At 43.9% G+C, this 12,111-nt stretch overlaps 1 protein-coding gene across 1 annotated transcript; it reads right to left on the minus strand.

Annotated features, from left to right (window-relative positions):
• Positions 1 to 6,412: 6,412 nt before the first annotated feature.
• LOC117060302 (kunitz-type serine protease inhibitor bitisilin-3-like) lies at positions 6,413 to 10,901 on the minus strand. Its single transcript, XM_033172516.1, has 3 exons — positions 10,817 to 10,901; positions 9,954 to 10,133; positions 6,413 to 6,687 (listed from the first exon to the last, which is right to left on the minus strand). The coding sequence occupies exons 1-3, from the start codon at positions 10,899 to 10,901 to the stop codon at positions 6,413 to 6,415; spliced, it is 540 nt and encodes a 179-aa protein (XP_033028407.1).
• Between the last annotated feature and the right edge of the window lie 1,210 nt (positions 10,902 to 12,111).

A 12,111-nucleotide genomic window follows, 5' to 3' on the forward strand; every position in this document is an offset into this window, starting at 1 on the left:
GCTTTGCATAACAGGAGGGTTGTGTCACTTTTACACAGCCTTGAGTGGCCGCAGAGAGCAATCTGGGAGCTGTAGTTCAATCTAATGGGTCCTTCTCCGCTTTCTCGGCGTCCAATGAGAAATCTTCTGTGCGTTGCCCCCACGCATCCGGGATCCCATCGCAGCGCTGTGTTTTCTGCATAGATCGAGAGCGAGCACTGTCTGCTGCGGGTGCTTCCACAATTGCTATCAATGTCAAACCTTCCATTTTAGCATGTCTGAAAAGACCGGTTTGGGGGGGGGGGGATCCTCCGTTTAGACTGTGTAATCCTACGCTCATCGGGATGGGGGAGGTAGTTCCCCGTTAATGGGACCTACTTCCGAGTAGGCATCACAAACTTGTGCTCTTAACCTACCTCGTAGGGCCAGGTGATTCCCATGTGCGGATGGCATAACGAAGTGCTTAAATATAGGGAGGAAGAAGGGAGGAGGAACAAGCTCAGAAATCCTTTGCACTTTTACCATATAACCTGACTAGAGGGATAGCTAGTATGAATTGAACGGGCAGTGTGCTGAAATGGTTAAGACCCAGGTTTAAATTGTCACTTGGCTGCGAAGCTCTCAGCTCAGGCTTCCAACAGTGCTGTGACAGGGACAGGGTGGGGCTCCTTGGCATGCTTCCTTGAGCTTCTTGCATAAAAAGTGGAATAAAAATGAGATGCAATGCATGAAAGGCCTTGCAATTGCCTAATGCTCTGTATGGTGCCTTCCATACACTACAGACCGAAAGATGGTTAGCTGGGACTGGGCATTTTGAACATATTATGCCGCTGCTTTACCAGCTGAATCTGGGCCCCATTTAATGTGCTGTTTTTAATCTATGACTCCAAAATAGCTTGGGACCAGGATACCTGAAATTATCCATGCACACCTTGATCCATCCATCTACTGTGTGGTTGAAGTTTGGTGGCAGGTACTGATTAAACAGAGTCCAGAATAACATTACAGTATCTAATCCCCCTTTCAGACCACACACACACACACACACACATATATATATAAGCCAGAACAGTACACAGTACTGCAAATGCGATTTATATAAGGGCATTAAAATACTGGCAATCCCTTTTCTAATAATCCCAAGCATGGAATTTGCCTTTCTCAGACTTGCCACACACACGAGTTATTTTAATTGAGCTCTTCCAGGGTGATCCCAAGATCTCTTTCCTAGCAAGTCACTGCCAGTAGTGGGCATTGAGGTGGCGCACAGCTGCTCACCTGATTTCCAGGTGGTCACATTGCTTCACCTTCCTGGGAGGTAGAGAGGTGAAGTGTGGCAAGGTTGGTGCAGTTCAAGCCCACTGCCAGAGCCAATCTGGACCTCCCACCAATGGGCTTGCCATTTTGGGGCTTCTGGCTGGCCTCTGTGAGAAGAGAATTCTGGACTACCTGGGCTACCTTTGGCCCGATCCAGCAGCGAGCTGTATGGCCAGTCAGGTGAGCAGCACCACATCACCGCACTGTTAATAGTGCGGGAAGGTTTATATAATATAGTTGCAGAGTTAAACGTTCCTTTTTTAAACCTGCACAGCGGCAAATGGCTGCTGACTCGTTTGAGTCTTTTGTCCTTTCCTTGATTGCCAATCCCTTTATCCCCCTCAAAATAAAGAGACACATGAATCTGATTAATAACCAAAGTAAAGTAATTTGCTGACAGATTCATTCATGTACATATTTAGGTTACAAAACAAAAGATATAAACTATATTAGTGAGTCTCTTAACACATCTTTAAGCGGCAGCAGCCTAACCAACCAACAGACCAAAACTAACTGACACAAAGTGGCAGTTGGTCCTCCCTTAGAATGTTGGACTTGACTGACATCCCACAAATAGTTCACTGCACTTCAAACACGGTCAGAGTGAAATTCAGTTGGGATCCAAAAGTTTATCTGGTTGAAATTTGTGTTCCTGTATCTTCAACAGCATTGATATACCTGCACTACTGTTGATTCTCCTTTAAAACATCTGTGCATAATTCTTTTGATCTATGAAAAAATAAATCGGAACAATCTGAAACGGAAAGGGCTTTTTAGAATTCTGTCTAGACTTGCTGCCTCTTAACTGCTCCTGAGCAGGTATAACCTGACTTCTGATATAGGGAGAAATTGGTCAGGCCTCCTTCCCAAGCTATGATATTACCTGCTGTCCAGGGTTTCAGACAGGAGTCTTTCCAAACCCTGCCTACAGTTTTGAGGGCTTGAACTTGAGATCATGTGCATATAGCTTTTTGGGAGATGAAAAGGGGATAGATTAACTGGCCAATTCAATTGTCAGAAAGTAGAATCCATTTGGTACCTAGAAACCTTCCTTACTCTTTCAGATCATTTTTAATACTGTTGTCCAAGTGCCATCTACCTACTGCTGTTGAATGGCAATATCTTAAATTACAGCACCTTTTGGTGTCTATTTATGGACTGGCACCTTTGAGTGTTTCAGCACAGAGGAAATAATTTGAAATTTACAGAAAGTTAAACCCATACTACTTGTTTATAAATGTTTGTTGGAAAGTTGTAAACAGGACGCTCAAATTCTTAGATCCTCAAGTTCCCTATGCAATAGGGTTTTACAATGTTCAAACCAGTCTAAACAATTGAAAGTTGCTTTAGAATCTATATGTATTGTTGCTTTAGGTTTAAAATTGAGAATGAGTCAATAAAAATGGATGTTTCTGGTAAGGAACAAGTTAGCTCAGAAAGATGATCATGACAATGCCTCTCTGAGGCACATTATGTGGATTTTGATCAGAAATTGTTGTTTGCATATTCATTGTTTTGGAAAAATCATTGATATTTGCCAGTGCTCTCACACTCTTATATTTCTGTGATGTGGTGGACAGCAAAAATAGATCTTTATGGTTGTGAAAAGACTTTTATATTTCAGTATTGGAAGGATATACACCCATCATTCGTTTTTTGGTTGCCTTTCTATATTTGAAATGTTATCTTATCATCAGTGCTATTTGGATATTTGTTTGGACAAATGAACTGCTTATATTAATACATATGTTTCAATTAGGATAGATGGGTTGTTCTTATTGCTAATGTAAGCTCCTTTCTTTTTTCCTTCCTGCTATATTTGCAACGAGGAAAAGTACTCTAAATATATGGAACATGAAGAGCAATTTCCCTGAGAAAATGGTTCTTCCCAGAGGTCTAATATTGGAAACTTTTGTTTAGGAAAATAGCTTGGAGACTGACTAAAAGTATAAAAGAATTGTGGCATTAACTCAAGATTCCATAAGGTCCCCTCCATAGTAGCTGTTTCCCTATAACTCTGTTGGGTCTGGATGTAGTTAGATTGTTTATTCCTCTGAAGATTACATATTGAGGGGCCTCTCAGACTTTTTATTACACATTCATGATGATTTGTGCTCATACTTTTAATGCTGTTTTCACACACAAAAGTTCCAGGGTGGTCACATTGCTTCATTTTGAAGCCGTACATATCCTGTAACTGAAATCACAAATGTCATGGTTTATTTTTGTCCTGCTTTTGTTGCACTATAGCTCCTCTGGACACCAGTAATGTGGTAGCATCAGGGAAGCCTCGCAGAACAAACAACTAATGAAACAAAATGGACATTCGATAAAAAGAGATGACACTCAAGGAGCAGACTACAATTAGCTGAATAAAAGTTGAGTTCATTGGCAAGAAATTCCCACCAAGTTTGGTACAGCTGCAAGAGAGTCAGCATTCTTTCACTTGGTGCCTTTGCTCCATGAGAGGACACAATGAAAGATTCATCAGGGGTATCGTTGTTTGGGGTCAATAGTCTTCCCGTGGAGCTGAGGGGGAAAATGAGAGCTGGTCATAAAGGGCTTTACCCAACACTAGTCCTTTTCAGATAATAGAAGCATTTAAATTAATGCACATGACTAACTTAGGTTCAGTGAGTCAACTGAGAGTAGAAATTAGTTGGATACAACATAAAGAAATCTGAAGGAAGGTTGCACATTATTCTTAAATAAGAAGGTGGGGCATAGGCTATTCCTACTCCTGAACTCCAGTAGCTATTAGGGGCTGGTCTTTTTATGGAGTTGGAATCAGGTCGCATCAGTCTTCATCTGTTAGCCCTTGCCCACAACACCATACCATACAATGAAAAACGGCGAACACATTCCAGCTAATCACCGGAAATGTTCTATATCTCTGCAGCACAATTGACAACACAATGGCAACAAATTTAACACGAGGTTTTTTGCTCAACGGAGCAGGGCCTTGAGTGTGGCTGCCCCTGTTCTGTGGAATAGCATTACTGTTGAGATACCCCAGGTGCCCACTGTCTGCACTTTTTGAAAAGAATGGAAAGCGTTTTCGTCCCAACAAGCTGTCCAGCTGGATGAATGGGTCTGTTTCTGGGTGTCTATTTTGCATTTTTTTAAAATTTTGTTTTAAATATATCTGCTTTGTTGTGTATTTTCAACTGCTTCTTGCTGTTTCAATTGTATATCGGGATGATTGTGTAGAACGTGATGAATAAAATGGATGACAACAACAACAATAATAATCTGGGATTCTGCATGATTGGTGTTCCTGATTGCTGGGAAGGCTTATAGGCATGTCCAAGCAAATATGGACACAAGCTTCCTTCAGACCTTGCCACTTCAAATGGTAAATACTAGAACAGAGCTGGCAAGAGGGTTGGACCAACACCTCCAACATGGATTCACCTTCAAGGTAAAGGGACCCCTGACCATTAGGTCCAGTCGCGGACGACTCTGGGGTTGCGGCACTCATCTCGCTTTAGTGGCCGAGGGAGCCAGCGTACAGCTTCCGGGTCATATGGCCAGCATGACTAAGCCGCTTCTGGTGAACCAGAACAGCACACAGAAACGCTGTTTACCTTACTGCCAGAGAGGTACCTATTTATCTACTTGCAGTTTGACGTGCTTTCGAACTGCTAGGTTGGCAGGAGCAGGGACCGAACAATGGGAGCTCACCCTGTTGCGGGGATTCGAACTGCCGACCTTCTGATCGGCAAGCCCTAGGCTCTGTGGTTTAATCAGTAAACCTGTGGTTTACTGATGCCCAAAGCAGACCTTTTGGGACAGCCAACAGCTCAACAAATACTTGAGAGCCTCAAGCAGAACAATTCAGTCCCACATACCCGAGCACTTTGTAAAAGTGTTGTTTTCATGAATTGCCGTATTTTTCCATGTATAAGACGACCCCTATTTTTTTGAACCCAAAATTAAGAAAATGAAACCCTAAAACAGAAGTGAAAATCTGGATGATTGGATGTGGCAAGTTGTTGATCTTTTTGGGGGCGATCGCCCTCAAAGTTTCCAGCATGAGGAGCATGCAGTACACCGTGGCGCAGAATGAAAGGCAGCAACCAACCGGGGCACCACACGCTCCCCCTCGGTGGCAGGTGCTGCTGCAGGGAAGCAGGCTCCCAAGCAGGATGCCAAAGAAGAGCCGGGGGGGGGGAGGAGGCAGCGGCAGCTCTGTGTCGGGCCATGCCGTCAAACAAACTGAACTGAGGAAAGTGGTGAGCGGGCTGAGGACGGTGGGGGTTTGAGAGGGGAAGAGGGAATAAAGGACTTCAGGTGGTGAGCCAGTCACCAGCAGGCAGGCTGGAGGGGGAGAGAAAGGGGGGACGGCAGAAGGGACCGCCTCAGCCCGCCCAGGCCAAAATCCCAGACATATGCTTAAATATTTTTAAAAATTCCCCCAGATTCCCATGTTCCGTGTACAAGATGACCCCCAATTTTTTACTAATTTTTTAAAGCAAAAAACCTCATCTCATACATGGAAAAATACGGTATTTTATTTTGTTCCTTAGAGGCTGGGCATTCCCACAGTGTACTAGGACAACTCTAGGAATGCTCATGCAATGCTTTGGGGGTGGGGAGAAAGTGGTACATTACCATCCCTCCAGCAGTGCCATGCCATTGCCTATACCAGCGTTTCCCAACCTTGCGTCTCCAGCTGCTTTTGGACTACAACTCCCATCATCCCTAGCTAGCAAGACCAGCGGTCAGGGATGATGGGAATTGTAGTCTGACAACAGCTGGATAAACACCAACTTATACGAGGGATGGGCCTCCAGATGTTGGAATCCAACTCCCATGAGCCTGAGTGAGGATGGCTGATGGTACTAGATGATGGGAGTTGTAGTCCAACAACACCTGGAGGGTCACGGGTTCCCCATTCCTGGTCTAGACCTTGCACTGCTTACTTTATTTCTTTTCGGGAGGCTCTACACTCTACACCACCTCCCTCTCTGGCACTGTAGGCTTGCATGCCCCTTGATACAGTACCTTTTTAAAAGCAGCAGTAAAAAGGAAGATGGCTAACCACACCCCTATACTCTATACTGAAGCTGGGTGTCCATCCCACCAAACCCCAGCACACCTGTTACCTCTTCCATTAGATAAGGACAAAATACTGCATTGCTGGAAATAGAAGTCTTATGGATAATACTAAAATAAAAGTAGGTGCTGTCAATTGTCTTTTTGTCTTACCATAACTTTGGCACTGACGGATGCAATCAATCCGTTCTGTAAAGTTGTTCGCATTGCCTTTACAGCCGCCATAGATAAACAGCTCACATCTATTGGTCTTGGTATTATAGAAAAAGCGACGATTGTACGATCTACAGGGCCCGCTGACTACAGGGAGCTTACATCTCCTAGGCATATATACTGGAGGGGAGAAGAAACAAAGGCAAAAGGCTTATATATATAATCACACCATTTGAAAAAGAGAACATTATGGCAAAAGCAAATTATATTATTATTATAAAATATGACAGCCATAACCTTAAGGAACATTGCAAAAGGTTGTAACTGAAGTGGAAGCTTGCTGTTCAATATCTATAACTTTTAAATATACAAAATATTTCAGTCATTTCCAACTAAGTAAGGGTCATTTCCAACTAACCTTTATTCTAGAATAGACCCATTGAAAGTAATAGCACTATATCAGCCATATCAGCCATGTCTATTATGTTCAGTGTGTGTTCTCTGAGTAGGACTAGCCCTGGATACAACCGTTTATATCTGGACACCTGCTGTAGCTACAGGTATTTTTTGTTGTTGTTGTTTAGTCGTTTAGTTGTGTCCGAATCTTCGTGACCCCATGGACCAGAGCACGCCAGGCACTCTTGTCTTCCACTGCCTCCCACAGTTTGGTCAAACTCATGTTGGTAGCTTTGAGAACACTGTTCAACCATCTCGTCCTCTGTCGTCCCCTTCTCCTTGTGCCCTCCATCTTTCCCAACATCAGGGTCTTTTCCAGGTAGTCTTCTCTTCTCATGATGTGGCCAGAGTATTAGATCTGTCCTTCTAGTGAGCACTCAGGGCTGATTTCCTTCAGAATGGATAGGTTTGATTTTCTTGCAGTCCATGGGACTCTCAAGAGTCTCCTCCAGCACCACAATTCAAAAGCATACTATTCATAGTAGCTATACTACTGAATAATGATTAGAACTTGTCTCACTGAAAGGATCTCTCGGTCTCAATGCAACATGGTCTGCATACAGGACTATTCTGATCTATCTTTCTCCAGTTCCCTGCGCCCAGTTGTCACTGGTGCCCTTTGGGACTTGTGGGGAGGAAGACATGGACCCCAATAGTATCACAGAATTGTAGAGTTGGAAGGGACCACGAGGGTCTCATCTAGTTCAATTCCCTGCAATGCAGGAATCTTTTGCCGAACATGGGGCTCAAACCCACGACCCTGAGATTAATGGTCTCACGCTCTATCGACTGAGCTACCTCAGCAGTCAGCAGGTGGAGCCAGAGGCAAGGACAGCGCGTCCCATCTTCTGGATTGGTTTGTAAGTATCACAATAGGCAGCTGTGTGCTGGCTGATGGCAGACTGCTGTCAGTAGAGCAGTGCCCTGTTGACCAGTGTGTCCCCTGCCATTGTGGCTGCAGTGGACATTTTAGTGCAAGGATGAGGAAGCTGTGATGCTCCAGATGCCAGACTACAACAGCATGATGGGAGTTGTAGTCCAACAGCATCTGGAAAGCCACAGCTTCTCTAAACTTGATTAAACAATTGCTAGAATCTCAATACTGAAGATACATAGAGTTCAATGGCTTTCCTTCTTTTTCTTGGAAACCTGTGTGTTTCTTCCTCTCCAGAACAATAAGATTAATCCCCTCTGAGGATTTTTTTAAAAAGCTATCGCCACCCCCATTCTCATAGCAGAAGACTATCTTCCTTTCCTATAGCAAAGCGACTCAGTTGAAGAAAAAGAAGAGTTTTTAGATTTGATCTCCCGCTTTATCACTACCCGAAGGAGTCTCAAAGCGGCTAACATTCTCCATTTCCTCCCCCACCACAAACACTCTGTGAGGTGAGTGGGGCTGAGAGACTTCAAAGAAGTGTGACTAGCCCAAGGTCACCCAGCAGCTGCATGTGGAGGAGCGGAGACGCGAACCCGGTTCACCAGATTACGAGTCTACCACTCTTAACCACTACACCACACTGGCTCACATTGGGGCCACATTCACACCATGCCTTTCAAGTGTTATGATAGAGTCATGACTTCCCCCCAAGAATCCTGGAAACTAGTTTGTTCAGGGTGTAGAGAGTTGTCAGGACACCCTACCCTCCTCAGAAAGCTACAGTTTCCAAGGTTCCCTGTGAAGAAGGATTGGTTGTTAAATCTCTGTGAAGGGAGGAGGGTTCTCTTAACAACACTCAGCACCCTTAACAAACCACAGTCACCCTTAACAAAAGAACAGACAATTGCATCGCTGGAGTTCGAACACCACTTGTCCATGACTAATGGTTAGAATAAAGTGTAGGACATTTGGGGCTGTCCGGGAAAGCCCACAAATTTATTTGCGCTTACCAGCAGCTGCACACTCTCGAATACATTGTTTAATATTCAGAAAGTTGTTTTTATTGCCTCTAGATCCATGATAGAAGAACATTGTACACTTCTTCTTTTTGAAATCATAGAAATATCTCAATGAGGTTTTTCTGCCCCTTATTCCCTTGTTTAGCGGGAGTTTGCATTTTTCAGGCAGCGAGTCTGAAAGAAAGAAGAGAGAAGAAGGCAAGGCTCATATCTGAAATTTCATCTTTTGAAACACAGAAGATAACAGTATTGGAAGATGTCATCTTTGTGATTCCAACCCCTGAGATAATCTCTTCCAAGTGAGAAATTATGGACTTCTGGAAAGGGATCATGTGTTGATTGTGAGAGATGGGCAAAATCTTTCAAAACTGGAGTCTGAGTTTGCCTTCCCTCCTCCCTCTCCATCCCCCCCTGCCTTTTGTGCTATGTTTCTTAGATTGTCATCATGTAGGCAAGGAATGTCTTAAGTTTTTTTTTTTTAATTGATCTGAATGAAAGCCAATCTGGGTAAAAATGCTTTCAATAAATAAAATCACACAAACAAACAAACAAACAAACAAACAAACAAACAAGGTTCCAGTTCTGAGTAGGCTGCACTCATGGTTCTGCTATAACCATTTTTCATTTTACTTATTGTTTAAATGTCTGGTCCTAGCTTTCCACATTATCTCCAATGCCATCATAGCATATGGCGATTAGATATATGGGGGAAAGTAGAGTTGCAAAAGAAGAATCCTGATTTTTTTTTCCTTGCCCCTTCTTCAGTAAGTGCCCTCATTTTTCCATATTGTATAGAAAAGAGAAAATAATGGAAGAAGTGAGTAATTTAATAGCCCTTTCCTCCAGGAATGAAAGAGGATTAAATGATGGGCAATTCATCACAGATCTTCCAAGGGGACTGACCAGTGTGTGCCACTCAAAAAGTCTGCAAAAGGTCTGCAAAAAGAAAGGCACCAGAGGAAGACCTCAAGGGTGCTATTCTACCCAAGGGCATCATACTGGTGACCCCTGCAGTAGACTGCTCAGCGTGTTAAGAATAAAGTGCAGGCTCTTGGTTGTCCAGATGAGACCCAAAAGGTAGCATTTTCTCTTACCAAACCTTTCACATTCCCAAATGCAATTGACCGGATTCATGAAGTTATTAGCATTGCCTCCACAGCCGCTGTAAACAAATTCTTCACACTTCCTGGTACGGATATCAAAGTAAAAACGTGGAAAGCTTCCTTTGCATTTTCCTGTTTCAGTAGGGATCTTGCATTTTGAAGGATATCCTCCTAGAGCGGGGAGGGGGGGAGAGAGAGGAAGAGAGGAAGAGAGAGAGAGAGAGAGAGAGAGAGAGAGAGAGAGAGAGAGAGAGAGAGAGAGAGAGATACTTCCTTATCACACTCTGAGGAAGCTTCCACATGGCAGTTTATTGTGGATGCAAGTTTTACGTAGTTTCTATACATTTTTGTCCTCATTAAAATGCCATCACACATTCTTATTCTGTTTAATCCAGATTTACCCTTCCTGTGGAAAATAAATTTTAAAAAATCTTACTTGTATTTTTCAAGAGTTTCACACAGGTTAACCCTGTTATAATGAGAGAGAAAACAGTGTTAATATTTGATGCGAGTCCCCCATGCTAACCAAAACCACTTTATATCGTGTTCCACATAGAAATGGAAAGCTGTGTTTGAGCAGCCAAAGCTCTTAGTTCCTTCCTAGACAAATGTTGTGGAGGCCAGTGTACGTGAAACATTCATTTTTGCTGGATCAATCACAGTTTCAGGTCCAAGGACTCATTCTGTATAGTTTCTAATACAATTTTATATTGTTTAGGCTGTATGATACCATTTTCTTTTGTTTGGGCTGTGGAATTCCACCCTGGGATCTTTTGCTAAAGGATGGTATATAAATTGAATTCTTCATCATCCTCATCATCCTCATCCACACCTCTCTGAGAGGGAACACTTACCTGATTTTTGCTGACAGGCAGCCAGTGGCTCAAACCAGCATATGAGAAGTTCCAGGATGAGGACAGCAGTGTGACTGCCCTGCATGACTGCTGTCTGATGTGGGTGCTTGCTGCTTAGTGAAGGCACTTTATACATTTTTGTACAGGGAAATGGAAGTGGGCATTCAAGCAACCAAGACAGTCCATCAATAAGTAGGAACATCCTGGTGCTTCTTTGAGTAGTTCAAGGTAATTTCCTGTTCTTTTATAAATACTATTCCACTTCAGGTAGGGGTATTCTGAAGCCAACTCCCTGTTCTTGTGTAAGTGCTATTCCACTTCAGGTAGGGATTTATTGGAGCCATAAAGCCTATCAGTATCATCTTGACATAGCTTGGGGGCCAAATGAGACTGTCCTTTATGCACACCACCATCCTTGCCCTCCAAAAAGAGCCACTTCTCCTTTGATAAATGCACGCCATTCCAAAGACAATACCTGCAATTATATAGGGTTTTGCACACTGACTGGACTTTTGTATTTTGAATGTCAGCGTACCTGGTAGCATTCCAGGAGAATTAACAGTCTGGTCACAAGTCAGAAGCGTCACTGATTGTCAGGAGCCAGAGTCAAGAATGGGTCAGCAATATGTGGGTTAAACCACAGAGCCTAGGGCTTGCAGATCGGAAGGTCGGTGGTTCAAATCCCTATGACGGGATGAGCTCCCGTTGTTCGGTCCCTGCTCCTGCCAACCCTAGCAGTTCGAAAGCACGTCAGAGTGCAAGTAGATAAATAGGTACCGCTCCAGTGGGAAGGTAAACGGCATTTCCGTGCACTGCTCTGGTTCGCCAGAAGTGGCTTAGTCATACTGGCCACATGACCCGGAAGCTGTACGCCGGCTCCCTCGGCCAGTAACGCGAGATGAGCGCCGCAACCCCAGAAGCGTTTGCAACTGGACCTAACGGTCAGGGGTCCCTTTACATTGTGTGTGTGTGTGTGTGTCTATACACACACACATAAACTGCAGTGAACTCTTTATTCAAGAAACCAAAACAGTGCAGGTGTGCGGGGATTCGGTGCTGGAGCTTCCCGTGCGTGAGTCTAAGCTACCCACGCACGAGATACCAGTTGCCGGGGATAAGCGGCCAGCGTTCCGCGTGCGTATGGGCACGGGCGCCGGCCAAGTCTCAATATCTGAAGGCTCGTGAGTAAGACGGAAATGATTCCGAAGGTGCGTGAGTAAGTGGATGCCTCGAAAATACAGTGGTACCCCGCAAGACGAATGCCTCGCACAACGAAAAACTCGCAAGACGAAAGG

Source organism: Lacerta agilis, chromosome 15 (assembly GCF_009819535.1).
Source record: "Lacerta agilis isolate rLacAgi1 chromosome 15, rLacAgi1.pri, whole genome shotgun sequence".
In the NCBI taxonomy this organism is placed as follows: domain Eukaryota; kingdom Metazoa; phylum Chordata; class Lepidosauria; order Squamata; family Lacertidae; genus Lacerta; species Lacerta agilis.